General features: G+C 48.5%; 1 protein-coding gene across 12 annotated transcripts in view; it reads left to right on the top strand.

The window, feature by feature from the left end:
• The window catches only part of MAP3K4 (mitogen-activated protein kinase kinase kinase 4), a 150,260-nt gene extending 132,846 nt beyond the window's left edge, over positions 1-17,414 (top strand). For 7 of the 12 annotated variants that reach the window (XM_082729492.1, XM_082729489.1, XM_082729494.1 and 4 more), the window contains 10 exons: positions 3,208-3,308; positions 3,928-4,008; positions 6,948-7,139; positions 8,155-8,225; positions 10,371-10,487; positions 11,343-11,502; positions 13,188-13,310; positions 14,202-14,308; positions 15,313-15,492; positions 16,880-17,414. In XM_082729492.1, the coding sequence (XP_082585618.1) occupies positions 3,208-3,308; positions 3,928-4,008; positions 6,948-7,139; positions 8,155-8,225; positions 10,371-10,487; positions 11,343-11,502; positions 13,188-13,310; positions 14,202-14,308; positions 15,313-15,492; positions 16,880-16,900 (1,153 nt within the window). In that variant the 3' untranslated portion in view covers positions 16,901-17,414. Of the gene's footprint in view, positions 1-3,207; positions 3,309-3,927; positions 4,009-6,947; positions 7,140-8,154; positions 8,226-10,370; positions 10,488-10,576; positions 10,668-11,342; positions 11,503-13,187; positions 13,311-14,201; positions 14,309-15,312; positions 15,493-16,879 lie in introns of those variants that run through there. The other 5 variants (XR_014311382.1, XR_014311383.1, XR_014311384.1 and 2 more) reach the window with 2 other exon arrangements.
• Positions 17,415-17,682: the final 268 nt, after the last annotated feature.

Genomic DNA, 17,682 nt, shown 5'->3' with positions numbered 1-17,682 from the left:
ACACTTGGCAAGCGCCAGAAAGTGTCTCGCTTGAGTCTTCGGTATAGGTAAGGAGTGAGTTGCACTTCTTCCCATTCTAGTTAGTTTTGACAGAGGATTTTGTTCAGGTCTCATATTTTTTTTTTTTAAGATTTTATTTATTTATTTGACAGAGATCACAAGTAGGCAGAGAGGCAGGCAGAGAGAGAGGGTGGGGAAGCAAGCTCCCTGCTGAGCAGAGAGCCTGATGCGGGGCTGGATCCCAGGACCCTGAGATCATGACCTGAGCCAAAGGCAGAGGCTTTAACCCACTGAGCCACCCAGTGGCCCCAAGATCTCATATTCCTAATGGAGAAAGGACAGTCAGTCACTCGTTAACTCTCCCCTTGTGTCTGGCAGAGGGGACACACCATCACTCTTCTCGTCTTCTGAGAGAGTCAGATAAAGCTCTGCAGGTTGAGGGTAATCAGAGAAAAAAAGATGAAACTGTGGTGAGACTCCGTGCCCTGTATCTTGCTCCAAAGAAAGAATATTAGTATGTTGTTGGTAGAAAGATCACAGACAGCTTTAGAATTGAAAGAAACACTAAAATGTTTTTAGACTTACTACAGTATAAAATTTCTACAAACATTTCCATTCTTCTCCGTTAAAATAACAACTGTTCCTAATTTGTAGTGATGAATGTTTATAACCTAAGAAAAGTTAACGCATTTTACAGCTGTCAGCCGAAACAATGAACAGTTGCCATTAGACAGATTCCCATTTACCTTCTTCATGTGACTGCTGAGAGCATTTCATGGCAAGTGTTTCCACATACACCCTCCTGTCTCTGAGAGAGGTACCGAAGCGATCTTTTTGTACATGTCACTCAGGGCGAAGGGAAGCCACTTCCTGTCCCGTGCAGATGTAGGGGAGGAGAGCGCTCCCCCGTGACCTGCTGCGTCCGCGTTTGCACACCAGTCCTGTAAAACTAGAATGGGGAGGAACGCCCCCTGCTTCTTTCGAGGTTCTTGAACTATGGTTCAAGGCATTTGTGAGCTGGAGGTCTATGGTATTTTATGTGTATTTATTTTATTTTTTTTTTTTTAAAGATTTTATTTATTTATTTATTTGACAGAGAGAAATCACAAGTAGATGGAGAGGCAGGCAGAGAGAGACAGAGGGTAGCAGGCTCCCCGCTGAGCAGAGAGCCCGATGCGGGACTCGATCCCAGCACCCCGAGATCATGACCTGAGCTGAAGGCAGCGGCTTAACCCACTGAGCCACCCACACTATGTGTACATAGTATAGTATGTACACATACATATACTAACTATGTGTATGTTAGTATAAAAGTGAAGTATGTGTGGTCAGCCTTCATGTGCATTTAGTCTTCAGCTTTGTGGAGGTGGTTTTCAGTCCATAGTGAAGACATTTCATAAATGTTCCTCATCTTTAGGATGACTCTGGACACAGAAATTTTACCACCACCATTGTGTGCCATCTTGAAGGCCATTTTTTACAAAGGAGTCAAGTTCCCTTGACCGTCCGGTGGTGTGTCTGTGACAGTGGGCTGAGGACAGCAAGACCAGGTGGAGACGCACTTAGCCAATGGCGGTTTGCCTCAGTCCTGTGTTCGAGCCCAACTCCTGTTCAGTTTGACTTTGGGCCTCAGCCCCTTTGTGGGGGGCCTGTGCAGCAGACCCCGAGGTGGACGGCGCATGTCCTGCCGATGTCCTGGTACAGGCCAGGGTTTGTGAGTGTGCCGTGGGGGATGCTGAATGATGGCCGGACTCCCTGCGCCGCTGTGCGGCCCTCCCTGTCCCAGAGACCCATCAGCACTGGCAGGTCTTCCTCTGCCTCCAGCGTCCCGTGAATGTTTTGATTTGATTTGGTTTGACTTAGGAAATTGTTCGGGCTTCAGTGATCTTACCAGGGTTGATGGAACTTTTTCATGGTGTCTGGCTTGTCGGAGCTGGCTATGGCTGCTTTGCGAGACTGGTTGTTAATTTTTCAGAAATTTTGCAAGCCGGTTGTTACACCACTGCGATTGTGGAACTCCGCAACTAGTAGTTAAGCATTCACCAGCACACTGTTTCCTTTAAATGTATTTTTACCCTAGCAAAAATCTTGGAGGATGTGGGCTTAGCTCATGTTGTGTCTGGGAAATCAGGAAAATAGAGGTGTCGAGTGACCTCTGCTTGGCACCGCAGTCTTTGGTGTGGCGTGAGGAGTCACGTGTCTCTTCACTTCAACATCCATGACTTTTCCATGAAGTGGCCTCAAGACTTTTTGATGAACTCCGTGGCAATAGAGGATGTCCCCCTGTCTTCAGACTTAACAAGGATGATGCCAGATTTGAGAGTTTAGGGAAATAGAAAAGCATTGCATACTCCGTAATTTGCAAATGTCTTTTCAGTAGAACCCTGTCGTCTTAAATCTATTTAGCACCTGATGGAAAAGAGCATAAATGCTACTATACTTCATAATATCACTTATACACACAGTACACACGAAACTTGTTACCAAACTCAGGCCACACTTATCTTGTTTACTTGAACTATAATTTTAACACTTCCCTCATTTAATTCTGGGTTTTACTCTTTACGGATTCATTCTGGATTTCTAAACACTCTTAACCTTATTCTGGAAAAGCAGCAAATTAACTTTGCTTTTTACATGCTAAGCTTCTTGCTCTTCTGCACCTTTGCTTGGCGACTGCTTGAAAAATCACGAGGGTACCCTTGCATTTTCCTATGAAGAGATTTGTAATCTTTTGAATCATGTAATAATTTTAGCACTGTAAGTAGAATTAAGTACATAAATCCATAGTATGATCAGAATTGTAAGTATTAGCCCTGTTTGGCTAATGATTTTGATCCATCCTGGGCTTAAACGTGGAGCTTTCCACATATGCCAGTAGCTCCTGACTATAAATCTTGTTTGTACTTTTGTTGTTTTTAACTTAAAACAGAGCATTACTCAGTCAGGTTCTTGTGTGTCAGCAGTGGAGGATAAAAATCTGACTGTCCTGCCAGCTCCAGAGAAGGGTTTCTCAGTAGCAGTGCGTTCACTGTGGGAACATAATTCTGTATGTGGGGCTGCCCTTCCCATTGTCCTGTGCTCACTAGATGCCACATGTCCCCAGTGGGCAGAATTGCCCCTAGCTGAGAATGACCCTCTAGAAGAATCTCAGGTCTTTCAAGTTCCATTGAATTGACAGCTCAATTTTTAAAAATCCCGAAACAGGGGTTCCAGCGTCCCTGAGAACGACCGGTTGGCTTCCATAGCTGCCGAGTTACAGTTTCGGTCCCTGAGCCGCCACTCAAGCCCCACTGAGGAGCGCGACGGTGAGTAGTGAGCTTCAGACTCTGGTCTCGACCTGCTGAATCCTCTGCCTCAGTTTACCACTTTCCATGCGTTATGCCTTAGAAAGAAATGAAGAGTGAGAAAGAGGTGACAGAGTTCCCAGAGAACATTTGATGTTCAACATGTTGGCGTTTTACTATAAATGCCTTTTTAACTGTACTTGCATTTTCTAGGTCTACTTTTCTTGCGTGATTTTTAAAAAAAATTATTTCTGATACTTTAATTGCCAGGCACTCTTATTTTCTTCAAAAATACAAACCTTCAGTAGGTTTGTTAGTGATACACTGTTATTATAATGCCGGGCCTCTTGAGTGGGGTCCCCAGAGAATCTAATTTATGCTCTGTTTTCTGATGTCTTGTTATTTGTGGAAAGTTTAATGTGGCTAATATCATGTAATGCCACTGACAACTTTTTACTTTGGTATAGTTTCCTAGAAGTGATTATCAAGACAGCTTCTCACATTCACATCAAATAGAAATTAATTACCAGAAAGGACAGGTTGATGGTAACTAATCATTGCCGTGCACCATTTCAGTCTTGCTCTCGATTACATAAGATTCCATAAATGTTAATTTGTGTGAAAAACATACATCTTGCAGAACCAGCTTATCCAAAAGGTGATTCAAGTGGGTCAGCTCGAAGAAGCTGGGAACTTCGGACACTTATCAGCCAGTCGAAGGGTAAGGGAGAGAATGTTGAACTTAAAATGCTTAAGGATAAAGTGAGAAGTTTCAGTTAAAATATGCTTTAGATTTTGAATTATTAGTCCTTCTATGTTAACATTTTCTGATCTCTTTTATCTGTGTGACATTACTTCCTGTGTGTACTGTGTTTATAAGTATTTCCTATTTCTTTTAATAAATTATAAGCTCCTTTGGATCAGAACATGTTTTATTGATCTTTGTATTCTTTAGGCAGTCGTGGTGGTTAACCCGTATGTCACCTTGGATGGGCTCTTAGCATAGTTCTTTGTGCATGGGGGGAATATAATTAATACTTGTGAAATGAAGAAGTAGTCATGTCTTAATGCTGTATGATAACGTTTTTGAGAGGCCACGTAGTTTGGCAAAGGTGGTAACTGATAGAGCACTGACAGGTACCCGACAGAGCTGGGACCCAGCACACCCCGCCTCTGTCTCCAAGTCTGTGCTCTTAGCAACAGTCACGCCTTGGAAGATGTTGTCCATCAAAGTGGGAAACAGTCAGGGGATGTTACGGAGGGGTGAGGCTTGAGCTGACTCTTGAAGGAGAAACTGGTCTGCATCAAGCCTGGAGGAAAAGTATAGAATAAAAACACAGTGACTATGTAGCTGTAAATGGAGGTGAACTTGAAGGGGCTGGGTGAAGATGCACCGTGGCCAGTCTTCAGTGACAGCTAAGTGTTTAAGGCCTCTCCCAGAGTTGGTGGCCAGCCCTGCAGCCTCTTGAGCACCTGGTGTGTTCAGGGAGTGGGAAGGAGGAGCTGGGAAGACCCCGGGGTGGAGGAAGCTGCTTGCCCTGAGTGGGGAGGAGGTAGGGAGATGGGTTAGCGTATCACTCAGTCATGCAGTGTCAGATACCGGACCAAGGTGGGATGTTCAAAAAAGGAAGGACATCAAGAAATGACTGCCAGGTCTGGGGCAGGTGAGGTGTGTACGGAGGGGTTAGGGCACGGAGATCCATGTGCTGGAGCCTGGGTGACAGGTAGGGGAGTTCTCCAGTGGCTCCCACGTTGCCAGTAGTTCCCCCGCGTGCCAGGTCTTTGTGATAATTTTCAAAACAAATACTTTGTGGTCGAGAGAACTTGGGAACTCTTAGGGTAGTTATAGTTCACATTAACAAAGGTGGAGAAATCTTGAAAAATTTTCACTGTTTAAAAATTTTTTAAAAAGCCCCTCCCAGAAATATTTGACAGTGGAGTGCATTGGCTCATAGCTGTGAAGTCTTGTTGTGCCCAGGAGACCTGATGCGTTCTATACTGAGGTAAAGAAAAGAGCGATTCGTGTTTTTAAGAAGTGGTTGTAGTAGGAAATTACAATTACAATTAGAACATTATGAATCTTGGGAAATTTCTCTTCTCAAATTAACCCCCCAGCCATCCTCGTCCTCCATGATCTCTTTGTTGGCTAGAAAATTCAGGCTCTTAGTAGGGAGGATACGGAATGAGGAGTATGTCGTTGGGACATGTCTGAGGCAGTGCTGCTCACAGGATAGGTGGGACCCATCGGTGGGTTGTAAAGAAAATAGGACGGAGTCTCAATCACGTGTGGAAGAGGAATGTTGTTTCATGAAACTCTTGTTTAGATCTCTGTGTATGTAAAAGTTATTTCTCACTGTAAGTCATGATAAAATAAATCGGAGACTTATTTTCTGGAGATGTGGAGCCTGAGAAGGTAAGAAATAGTAGTAACAGTAGCGAAACCTCACTGAGTTTTGCTGTGTCCCGGCCACGGTGCTTAGTGCTTTACGTGCGGGGTGTCATGGGACGCTTACAGTAGCGCTTGCGCCAGAGATACCGCCCACGTTCCGCAGAGGAGGAATTTGATACATGAAGAAGTCAGGTCACTTGCCCATTGTCAAACACCTGGAAAATGGCGAAGTGAGGATTTTCCCCGGGCATTCTGGTTCCAGAGGCTTTGCTCTGGACTCTTTCCGGAAAGGGACAACTGAATTCCCTTCTCATCAGAGATGGCTTCTGAGGACAGGCATGGCATTTCAGCGGCGCTGTGACGCGTGAGCTGTGCTCCGCAGGCACAGTGTGGGAAGACAGCATCTTGGCCAGGAAGGTGTGAACACAAGCTCCGAGTGAGAAACGGCTCAGGGTGTTCTGTACGAGCCTTTTCCGTTTGGTTCTTCTGGGGCCTGCGGTAGGAGAAGAGAAGGACAGTATGAACTGGGCAAGATAAACCGGGTCCAAAGTCTGCAGGGCCGTGAGTCCCATAGGCAGGGCTTCGATTTTTGGTAAATGGGTTGTTGAGAACCGTGAAATAATTTAAGTAGGAAAGGGGCATGGTCAGATTGTCCCTGTTAGTAAGACAATTCTGGCCACCAAGAGCATATTGGAGGGCGCCTGGGTGGCTCAGTGGGTTGGGCCTCTGCCTTCGGCTCGGGTTGTGATCTCAGGGTCTTGGGATCGAGCCCCGCATCAGGCTGTCTGCTCGGTGGTGAGCCTGCTTCCTCTCTCTCTGCCGACTTGTGATCTCTGTTTGTCAAATAAATTAAAAATTAAAAAATTATTTTAAAAAAAGTGTATTAGAGACAGAATAGCCTGGAGGCAAACGGGAGGTCCCTGCGGTGTCTGTCTGAGCAGCCGTCTGGGGGAAGGAAGTCATCGGCTCTAACCAATTAGCCTGGATTTTGTGTGTGTGTGTGGTGGGGCGGGGGGGTGGCGTCCTCTGAGGCTGTGCAGTTGGAATGGACTCAAACCCACCTGCTGAGTGTGTGTGTGTGGCGTCGCATCCTCTGCAGCTGTGCAGTTGGAATGGACTGGAACGCACCTGCTGGGTATCTGACTGGAGGACACTCGGCCTTGCTGTGCTGAGTGCTCACGTGTGTTGTGTTGCTCTGTTCTGTTGTTATCTATGGGCCTTTGACTCACTGCTGGTGACTGGAACTACTGAGTTTGTGATTCTCCCTCTAGACGGTGCTTCCAAACAAGGACCCATAGAAGCTATCCAGAAGTCAGTCCGATTGTTTGAAGAAAAGAGGTATCGAGAGATGAGGAGAAAGAATATCATTGGTCAAGTTTGTGACACCCCTAAATCTTACGATAACGTCATGCACGTGGGCTTGAGGAAGGTGACGTTCAAGTGGCAAAGAGGAAACAAAATTGGTAAGGAAATTGAGGAACCTCGATTGAAAATGGCAGTAGTTACACGTCGTTAGGCTAAACCTTAGAATTGATCCTTTGTGACATGGCATGTCTTTTGCAGAGGTTCTATTCTTTAGTTTGTGTAAATAATGTGTCTTTAAAATGTGTTCTAAGAGCAGTACAAGAGGAGATTTTGTAAAGATTTTTTTTAAATGGTTCATTAAATTGAATCATTTTGCTTGATAACTCCAGAAGTTGCCCGTGGAGAACTATGTAAATTTTACCCATTAGTTCCCATTGATATTCTTACGGCCTTATTCCTTCTAGCACATTTTGAAGAGAGACGGTACAGTCTTATAACACTGCCCGTTAATGATTTCCCGGCCGAGTGCCTCTTGCGAAATAACCGCCGGAGGATGGTGTGACAGAAGGAGCCTGACCGTGTTTCACACCCTCCTGGCTTTTCAGTGCGTCTCTCCGGGGGGTGTTTAGGTCTGAAGAGGCCAACACAGTTGTAACAAGAGGACTCTGTGAGCCCCCGGAAACCCTCAAGGGTCTGTAGAGCTGTCAGGACAGAGAATACTGAAAAAATCTAGTGCTTTATAAATTTTATCAATTCTTGCTACCTGTCTTAGCCATATATCCCCTGAATGTCCCCAAAGACATGTTAGTCAGATCCATTCCCATACATCCCTGGCCGTGCAGCGATGAGGTATGGTTAGCTGTGGCCGGGCTTCCTCCTGACCCCTAGCCCTGACCTCCCTGAGGGCCGGAAGTGCGCAAAAGTGTGCACCTTCACGCCCCTTCCAGGGTTTGCCAAAGTCACTTCTACTCTAGATTTTTACAGGTAAGGCAAAGCCCAGAGATTGCCTTCAGTCATTGGGGAACACTCAGAAACATTTTGGGTCTTGCAGTAGTGGATAATTATAGGTCTTGTAAATATAGATCCAGACCTGGGGAAGGTTATCGTATATCTGAGTGACTTAAAATGGCCTCGCTCTGGTGACTGAGAGCAGTGTGTGTGTTCTGTTCATAGGGGAGGGGCAGTACGGGAAGGTCTACACCTGCATCAGTGTGGACACCGGCGAGCTAATGGCTATGAAGGAGGTGAGTGGTCTGGCCTTGTGGGGGCCTTTTGGTGTGGCAGAGATTTGGGGAAGAAACTTGTTTTCGAGGCTCTTGGCGCCTGGAGTCAGCTTGGTGTCTCCATGTTGAGTCATAAGGCAGATGCCCTGCGATGCCGGAGTAGCTGGGCACCTGACTCCAGGAAGGTACCGGTGAGGATGCTCGGACCAGGGGCACAGGTAATTCTACCACCACACAGCTGTGCCAAGTGCCACACAGAGCGAGGTGAGCAGAGTTAGCCAAAGGCCAAGAGGACCCTGGTAACAGCGTCTTAGCAGGGAGCTGGGGAGAAAATACTGTTTGTGATGAGCTTCAGAAATGAGTAGCGTCTCTTGGGGCGCCTGGGTGGCTCAGTGGGTTAAAGCCTCTGCTTTCAGCTCAGGTCAGGATCCCAGGGTCCTGGGGTCAAGCCCCGCATCGGGCTCCCTGCTCAGCAGGGAGCCTGCTTCCTCCTCTCTCTCTCCCTGCCTGCCTCTCTGCCTACTTGTGATCTCTGTCTGTCAATTAAATAAATACAATCTTAAAAAAAAAGAAAAGAAAAGAAATGAGCAGCGTCGCAGCAGCTGGAGGGAGGATGGGGGCGAGCAGGGAAACCTGAGGAGGCCCATCAGGAGACAAATACTGGTGAGGAGACCCTCTGGGCCTCAGTGCAGAGGAGCCTGTGGGGCAAGAGGCCTGAGCCACCCCAGCCCTCTCTCTGAGCTCCTGTGGTGGTTCTCGTCTTCCGTGCGTGGAGAGACGCTCGCCCGCTCTGCCTCTACTCCCCTGCTCCTGCTGGGCTGTCAACTTCTTCTTCTTCTTCTTCTTTTTATTTTTTTATTATTTTTTTTATTTTAAAGGTTTTATTTAGGGCGCCTATGTGGCTCAGTAGGTTAAGCATCTGTGTTCAACTCAGGTCATGATCCTAGGGTCCGGAGATCGCATCCTGATCAGGCTCCCTGCTCAGTGGGGAGCCTGCATCTCCCTTTCCCTCTGCCCCTCCCCACCCACCCCTGCTTGTGTGTGTATACTCTCTCTCAAATAAATACATCTTTTTAAAAAAATATTTTATTTATTTATTTATTTGAGAGAGAGGGAGCACAAGTAAGGGAAGAGAGAGAGGGGGAGAAACAGACTACCCACTGAGCAGGGAATCCAACATCGGTCTCGATCCCACGACCCCGGGATCATGACCTGAGTCCAAGGCAGACACTTAACTGGCTGAGCCACCCAGGGGCCCCAGTCATAAACTTTTCTTTTATAATTTAAATTCAATTAATTAACATATAATGCATTGTTAGTTTCAGAGGTAGAGGTCAGTGACTCATCAGTCTTCTGTAACATCCAGTGCTCACTACGTCACATGCTCTCCTTCATGCCGGTCACCAAGTCACCCGTCCACCCACTCTCTTCCCCTCCAGCAACCCTCAGTTTGTTTCTGGGATTAAGACTCTCTTATGGGCTATCTCCTCACTCATTTTGTCTTGTTTTATTGTTTCCTCTCTTCCCCTATGCTTCTGTTTTGTTTCTTAAATTCCACATATGGGTGAGATCGTGTAATTGTCTTTCTCTGGCTGACTTATTTCACTTGGCGTAATACCTTTTGTTTCCATCCACATTGTTGCAAATGGCAAGATTACATTTTCTGATAGCTGTGTAATATTCCATTGCGTGTGTGTGTGTGCTCGCGTGCGTGTGTTTACATCACATCTTTATCCATTCATCTAGTTGAAGGACATCTGGGCTCTTCCCATAGCTTGGCTTTTATGGACATCGCTGCTATAAACATTGGGGTATAGGTGCCCCTTTATAAACTTAAGGGCCCCTTTATAAACTTAAGGGCACAATCATATCACAGCTTTCTGTCTTCCAGAACCTATATGCTTGTGCTCACTTATTGAATGCTTAATGTTTTTGTGAATTCAGTTTGCGGGTTATGAAAATGATCCCATTAGCTGTTCTCTCACCAAATATACTAAAGCAGGCATGCTTCATTCACGTGGAAGGACAAGGCAAAGAAAGACTTGAAGTCTGGTTACAGGCACACTGACCGTAGTCCCGTGGGTCCAGATGACACAGATGTCTGGAGACCCCCTTGTTTCTGGTTTGTGACGGGACCAATGCTGATCAACACTTTTCTCTTTACAGATTCGATTTCAACCGAATGACCATAAAACTATCAAGGAAACTGCAGACGAATTGAAAATCTTTGAGGGCATCAAACACCCCAACCTGGTTCGGTATTTTGGTGTGGAGCTTCATAGAGTAAGCCAACTTTGATGACATGGTTTTGTGTGAGCAATCAGTAAGGGCAGTCGGAGTCCTGTTCTACATCGCAGGTCTTCTCATTTCAGAGCACAGTAACTTTGCCTAATTATCAGGAAATCTCCATGAGTTACATCATTTCTGCATTCTCTCTGAAACTAGAGGAGTTCTTCCTAAAATGTAAGTTGTAGACTGTAGTCGTTAACCCGACATTATAAAGCACTGAAACCCATCCTGCCGATGAGAAGATTCTCCTAAAATGCCCCTTACGCAGCGTGTTACTTTTTTCCCCCCATTTTTCACTGATTATGCTGATTTTTCTTTTATGTGTATTAAGGAACTGTTGAGAAATGAGGAAGTTAAAACTTCAAATTCAATTCCCCCCTTGTGTTTAGAAGTAAATCCTTGGAGGGGAAAGAGGATAACTTAGAGCATCTCGGTGGAGTCTGAACTTCCAGGGGAAGTTGAATAGTGGTGATTTAAATGTTTTCACAAATAAATTCGTACCTGAAAAGGATGTGTTTCAGTACTTAATAATACATTGGTAGGGACAGCCCTGTTGGTCCCTGTCTGAGATTATATAGCAGACTTAATTTTAGAGGATTATAGACAATTTATCACCTATGATTTGGAGAAGACACTCTTATCCTGACCAGCTGTATAATTCCAGACAGGAGGCAGGCAGACACTCTGTGTAGGAGTGAGGAATGAGCGTTATGAGACAAGTTCAGTGTTAAGGATGATGAGCGTAGCGTACCATTAGAAAGATTCCTTTGGGGCGTGACCGGTGACGTTGTCCAAACTCTTCCCTTTGGTGTATGTGTGAACACAGGCTGCGTCTTCTTTCTCCCGCAGGAGGAAATGTACATCTTCATGGAGTACTGTGACGAGGGGACATTAGAAGAGGTGTCCAGGCTGGGGCTTCAGGAACATGTCATCAGGCTGTATTCAAAGCAGATCACCGTCGCCATCAATGTCCTCCATGAGCACGGCATAGTTCACCGTGACATCAAAGGTAATCCTCCCCTCACCCGGCTGCCGTGGAGCACGGACTGCGTGCCTCCCCACGGAGTAGATGCTGTCAGGACACTCGATCCCACTCCCACATGTCATTTCTCTACAGAGAAGCACTGTTACTGTGAATGTGCTTCCATAAAGAACCCAGTATGGACAGGCCGTGTAGGACACACGTCCCCATCCATGAGCAGATGACTCTGTCTTTCTGCATAACACTGTTTTCAGTGCGGTCTTTTTCTCTTCCTGTAGGCTGATTTAGCCAACCGTAGATTTACTAGGCCGTCTGATCGGAGCATCCTTGTCTCTAGGTTAAGACTCTGATGTATTTCCATGTGAAGTCTGAAGTGCTTTTCTCTTCTGGCATGGGAGGAATAGTCATGCTTGTCTCACAGCTGTCCCTCTGGCATTTGTCCTGACCTTTGTATTTTGGGAAACGGGGGATAATTCAAGTGACAAATTGTTTGTTTCTGATGAGCCCTAGACGGTAGGTTTCGACTGTGTCACACAGTCCAAGGCTGGCCTAGATGCGTTCATTCTAGAATTGGCTGGCTTCCAACCAGGCACTAGACCCAGGGCAGGGCTGGATCATAGCAGAACCGGCTTTGGTCTGAGTGTAAGGCTCGGCTGTCCTCCCTCTAGTGGACCCCCCTGAGTCCCCCATACCCACCAGCCTTGTTGCCTCCCCGCCTGCCCGTCTGCCGCATCGCTCTGCTGCCTGGGATCGTTCGGAGCATTTGTCGGATTGGCTCTTTACCGGGCCTGGCATGGCCTGTTTCCAGGTGTTCTGCCACAGACACCCGTACTCAGTCCCTGAGCCCTATCACACAATGACACCTTCCGGTGTCATCGGCCATGGCCGTGAAGGGAATTCATCAGGGTCCTTGAATGGAGTCCGTTCACTTGTGTCCTTGTGGCATTTTTTATGACTCAGTATGGCAAGTGTGCCTGTGTGGACGACCTCCAGAGCCGTGACGCTTGCCCCGCACAGCCGACGGTGCGGACCGTGTCCTCTGGGAGCATGCAGGTGCTGAGCAGCCCCCGTCAGGTGTCGCTCACCGCGGGGCTCCTTCGAGGGGCTCTAATGCTGTCTGAGAATGGTGCCTTCAGACACATGGTGCCAGAGGTGTGTGCTGCCGTCAGGGCGACAATATCTTATAGCCTAGAGCTGCCTGGAGCCGTGAGCAGAGACCCGAGATACCAGCTAGAGTCCGGGGGGACGCGTGTGCAGTGCTTTGAGATATAAGGGGGCTCCGGGGCTTCTCTGCCCTCAACGGCGTGAAGTCAGCCCAGGGCGGCCACAGCCAGGCCCAGAGAAGGGCCGTGTGTGCCCCGCTCTCACTCCACGTTGCTTCCTGTCCCAGGAGCCACTTGCGTGCTCGCGACTCTGGCGTTCAGACGCGGTCACCGCAGCCGCTGTAGCTTCCGTGTACTTCCTGCAGAAGTGTCCCCCTGCGCGTTCCGCATTTGAGCTTGTTCAGAGCCAGCCGTACTGAGGCGAAAATGTCTTTGCCTTGTATTCCTGTTCATGAACAAGTCTTTCTGGGGTTGTCCTTTGGAAGTCAGGTCTTATAAATCTTTATGCTACTTAGTTTGTGACTCCTGTTCCTGGGAACCGGGGCTGCCGTGTACTGGAAACGCCCTCTGCGCGTCCCTGAGCCCGACGAGCGCCCGTTTGTTTGTTAGGTGCCAACATCTTCCTCACCTCCTCCGGACTCATCAAGCTGGGCGACTTCGGGTGCTCCGTCAAGCTCAAGAACAACGCGCAGACCATGCCCGGCGAAGTGAACAGCACCCTGGGGACAGCAGGTGGGGACTGGCTTGCTGTGCCTTTGCCGAGGCGACTCATTGCGGCGCGCCTGCTGCCTGGGTCTCCTGGCGGCTCCGTGGCCAGCGCGGCCCGGTGGGGAGGGAGGGCTTCTGAGCGCGGCACTTAGCCCTCCCGCCTGCCCGCGTCTGATGCGCACACTGGCTCCCCCCGAGGTGAGAGGGGCGAGGAAAGGCCTCTGTTGCTCCCCAGAAAACCTGATTCTGTTGTTCACATGGGGCTTATTAAAACAGTTCTGGTTAAAACACAGCCGTATGTTAAATACAACAGTATGACTTGTTTTTTTTAAGAACCTAACCCTTTCATTGTCCAACACTTGTGACAATTCGTGTTTCTCTGGAGGAGGCAGGAAGTCAGAGCATTGTTGGCACTTTTAAAGGAAAAGCAGTGGGTAGGCACACCCAGAAGTCACCGAGTGTCTTAGCACATGGGACCATGCTGCCTGTGCAGCCCTGCCCATGCCTGGCAGGCCCCCGCCGGCCTGCTTTATGGTGCCTTTAAAAAGGGACACGTCCATGTGGAGATGATTTGTTTTGATTGTTCAGTGTCGTAGAATTTTACATCTTCTTTTGCACATTAAATTTCTTATATTGTGAATACAGTTTATCTGAAGATTTGCCATTCAAAAAATTGTCCTTTAGATAATAATTCAGTCCCTAAAATGTCCATTCAGAAAATTGATTTGAAAAATGTCTGTTAGTTTCAATGTTTCCTTTTATGTAACCTAGAGAAGGTCCTCTCTGTTCCCTGCAACAAAGCCGTTGCTTCATTTATGTGGAGTATCACACAGTATGAATTTCTGGCTTGGCTCTATGACTGTGGGGTGCTGTGTTTATAACCCATTCCTCTCACCGTGTCTGTGACTTTTAAAGCATACATGGCTCCTGAGGTCATCACTCGAGCAAAAGGAGAAGGCCATGGGCGTGCTGCGGACATCTGGAGTCTGGGGTGTGTCGTCATAGAGATGGTGACCGGCAAGGTAAGCAGAGCTCACTTGGAGGAGGAACCACGGAGGGCACTTCACGTGAACAGAGCTGTGATTGTGGTTTTATTAGCTATTACAAGCATACCATGGACACACATTCTTCTAATTAGAGAACGAGACTAAATATGAAAGATGTGACCTGTCAATAGAGTAACGTGAAGACAAGTGACAAACTAGGAACCAAATATTTGTGAGATTAATGACTTAGAGAACTTTTAGGCGAGTGAGTAAAAAAAGTTGGGAGCTCAAGTGAAAACGTGGAGAAGCGAGGAGCTACAGACAGACACGGGAGACTAGAAGCTTCTGTCCCCAAAAACACTAGGACGCGACTGCAGCGTCCCTCAAGGTTGCCAGACTAGGAGGCAGCTGAGCTGTCCCTCCGTGAGTGCACGGATGAGCAGACCGTTGATCTGGGCGATGGGGCTTCTGCGGCGAGGAGGTGAGCCGTGCAGCCAGAGGACGACGTAGGGGAGCTCCGTTAAAATGCCGTAAACGCACACTGCCGGCGACAGTGGCTCCTCTGAAGCCCCACACACGTGAAGTGTGACTCCACGCATGTGACGTTCTGGGCAGGGCAGGGGGAGGCAGGAGGACCAGCTGCTGCCAGCGGCCCTGGGACAGGGAGGGAAGGACGGTCGGCTGGAGCTCGAGGCTGCTCAGGGCAGCGAGACTGTTGTGTGTGTTTCCGTATCTGAAAATTCTAAAAATGTATCTTCTGATGAAGCTGGCTTTGTAAATAAGGTTTTACTGGCGCTCACTCACACCCATTCCTTCAGTATCTTCTATGGCGTCAGTCAGGCCGCAGTGGGAGAACTGAGGCGCTGTGACAGAGGTCGTGGGGCCTGCAAGCTTAAAATACTTGCGAACTGGCCCTCTAAGTAAAAGCTTGCTGGCCTCTGGGTATTTATTAACACTGCGATGCCTGAAAAGATGGGGCAGTTTCGTTTTTTTATGGCCGTGTCATACTAAACCTGCTTCCCCCTCCCCTCTTTTTTTAGAGGCCTTGGCATGAATATGAACACAACTTTCAGATTATGTATAAAGTGGGAATGGGGCACAAGCCACCGATCCCTGAAAGATTAAGCCCGGAGGGAAAGGACTTCCTCTCCCACTGCCTTGAGAGTGAGCCCCGGATGAGGTGGACGGCCAGCCAGCTCCTCGACCACTCCTTCGTCAAGGTTGGGCAGATCCCTGTACCTTTTTCATGTTCGAATGTTTGAGTTCTGTTTGTATCTGGCACCAAAGGCCATGTGGAAACTTAGATATAAATATCTGTATGTATATCTGAAATGGAGAAGAGCTAAATGTATTATGCCAGGGAATTTTGTGTATCTTTTGTTTCCAGAAAATGTTCATTGAGGTTCTCTGTTTGATCCGTCCTGGGGTGTGTTTATGGTACCCATGGGACCGTCCCGTGGAATTGGGAATGGGACTGGGTGAAAGCCACAGTTTCTGCTCCTGGAAGCCCAGGGCTTAGTAGTGACGAAGCGCTGTGCTCCGAGCTGGGCTGAGGGCATATACCCCGCGCGGTCGCGCCGCTGAGACGAGCAATCTCATCCAGCCAGGCAGTCTCAGCCGTTGGGGCTTGCTCTGGATGAGGTTTCTGAGCTGCTCGAGAGGGTGGGGGGGGGGCAGGCAGGGAGGTGTGGGTACGGCAGGCTAATGAGGGTGAAAAAGTTGGACTGTGTAGAGCCGGATCACAGGACGTGGAAAATGGTCAAAGGCTGCGGAAGTGAGCGGGAGCCCGTGAAGGAGTTGTACTGCGATGAGAAGCTTGGCACGGTTCACTGGGGTTTTAGAGGCAGAGTCGTCAGAAAGGCGCAGATACAGCTCGTGGGCTGGGCAAGGGAGGTCAGGGGCGAGTTATCCGTGATCTCTGGGGGCTGCAGTGGCCACGGACTGAAGAGCTGATGCGATGAGAAAGGCGAGTGAGGGGAGGGGTCTAGGACGACTCCCAGGCCCCCGCTTGGGTTCCCACTGAGAGCCTGGCAGCCCGGCAGGGAGCAGAGGCAGCCGGCCGATGGCCGCGTCAGGGAGGCGGGGGTGTCCTCTTCGGTAGATAACGGTTGAGGTGTGTTTGGAACGTCTGCTTCGGGCGGGATTCCAGACACATGTGTAGGTGACGTGGGCTCCCACCTGGGACCGAGCGGGGCTCAGATGCGGATCCAGGAGATGGATCGCTGCCGGGAGAGAACTTCCAGGAGAAACGTGCTGAGCATGGAGCCCTGGGCACGCCGCGCTGGAAGGGCGCTGCTGGGGAGCCCCTGTTGGAGCGGGGGAGGTGCAGTTAAGGGACAAGTGACCGGACTTGCTACGTAGATTAGGGATGAGTGGTTAAAAACACACTCATTTCTTTGTCGAGACAGTTTGTGTCGGCCGGTAGTGTACAGATGCATTCTGCAAAGTGCTCTCAGGGGCCGGTTGGCAGATGTCCCAGGGTGCACGAGTGGAGCCTCCTGTCCCTGCGGGCTCCGAGCCGGGGTCCTCGCAGCGGCGGCAACGGCTTGCCTATGAGCCACAGGCCTGCCACGAATTGGCTTCAGCTCTCTCCTGCCTCTCTCGCAGGTCTGCACAGATGAAGAGTGAAGCTAATCGGTCTGCAGCCTGGTAGTGTGTGCTCGGAGAATTCTCGTAATCACTACTGTATGTAATATTTACATAAAGACTGTGCTGAAAAGCAGTATAAGCCTTTTTAACCTTCCAAGACTGAAGACTGCACAGGTGACAAGCGTCACTTCTCCTGCTGCTCCTGTTTGTTTGACGTGGCCCGGGGCCCTTCCGAGTGACGGTGTCCGCGAGGTAAAGACGCTGCATGCTAAGTGCCATGACTACTGTACACGGACCATCGCCCCGTCACCTGCTTCTTGTGGGACCCGAGAATCGTGACATCAGCGTAGGATTTTGACTTTCCTGGGTTCAAAAGTAGCTGTAGTATTATCAGGTGTCCCGGGCCTTGTTGTTAAACTCTTATTTGTCGAGTGCACTGACTGTGAAACCTTACCTTTTTGTTGTTGGCAAGCCACAGGTTTGTTATGCAAAGGCTGATTAATGAAATTTAAGAAAAAGGTTCTTTTTTCAATAAATGGTTTATTTTAGGAAAGCTCAGTTATATTGTCTTTTACTGGTTATCAGCTTCAGAGCCAACACGTTATCTGAGACCAAGGTCTGTCCCTTTCCTTCACGTGTTCCGGTATAGAGGGGGATGCGACCGGATGTGCTAGAGGTGAGCCCTGGGTGCCTGGTTGGGAGCCCTGCAGGGTCCGGGGTCTCCTCACTGAGAAGCCGAAGGGCTAAAGGAAATGCCGCCGTGGATGCCAAAGGCCCCTTTAGATTCTCTTATGATCCCCAGACACTGGAGGTCCAAGGAG

This window comes from Mustela nivalis (assembly GCF_964662115.1).
Source record: "Mustela nivalis genome assembly, chromosome: 5".
Classification (NCBI taxonomy): domain Eukaryota; kingdom Metazoa; phylum Chordata; class Mammalia; order Carnivora; family Mustelidae; genus Mustela; species Mustela nivalis.
The sequence above is the reverse complement of the archived record's forward strand: the minus strand, read 5'-3'. Positions and strand labels throughout refer to the sequence as shown.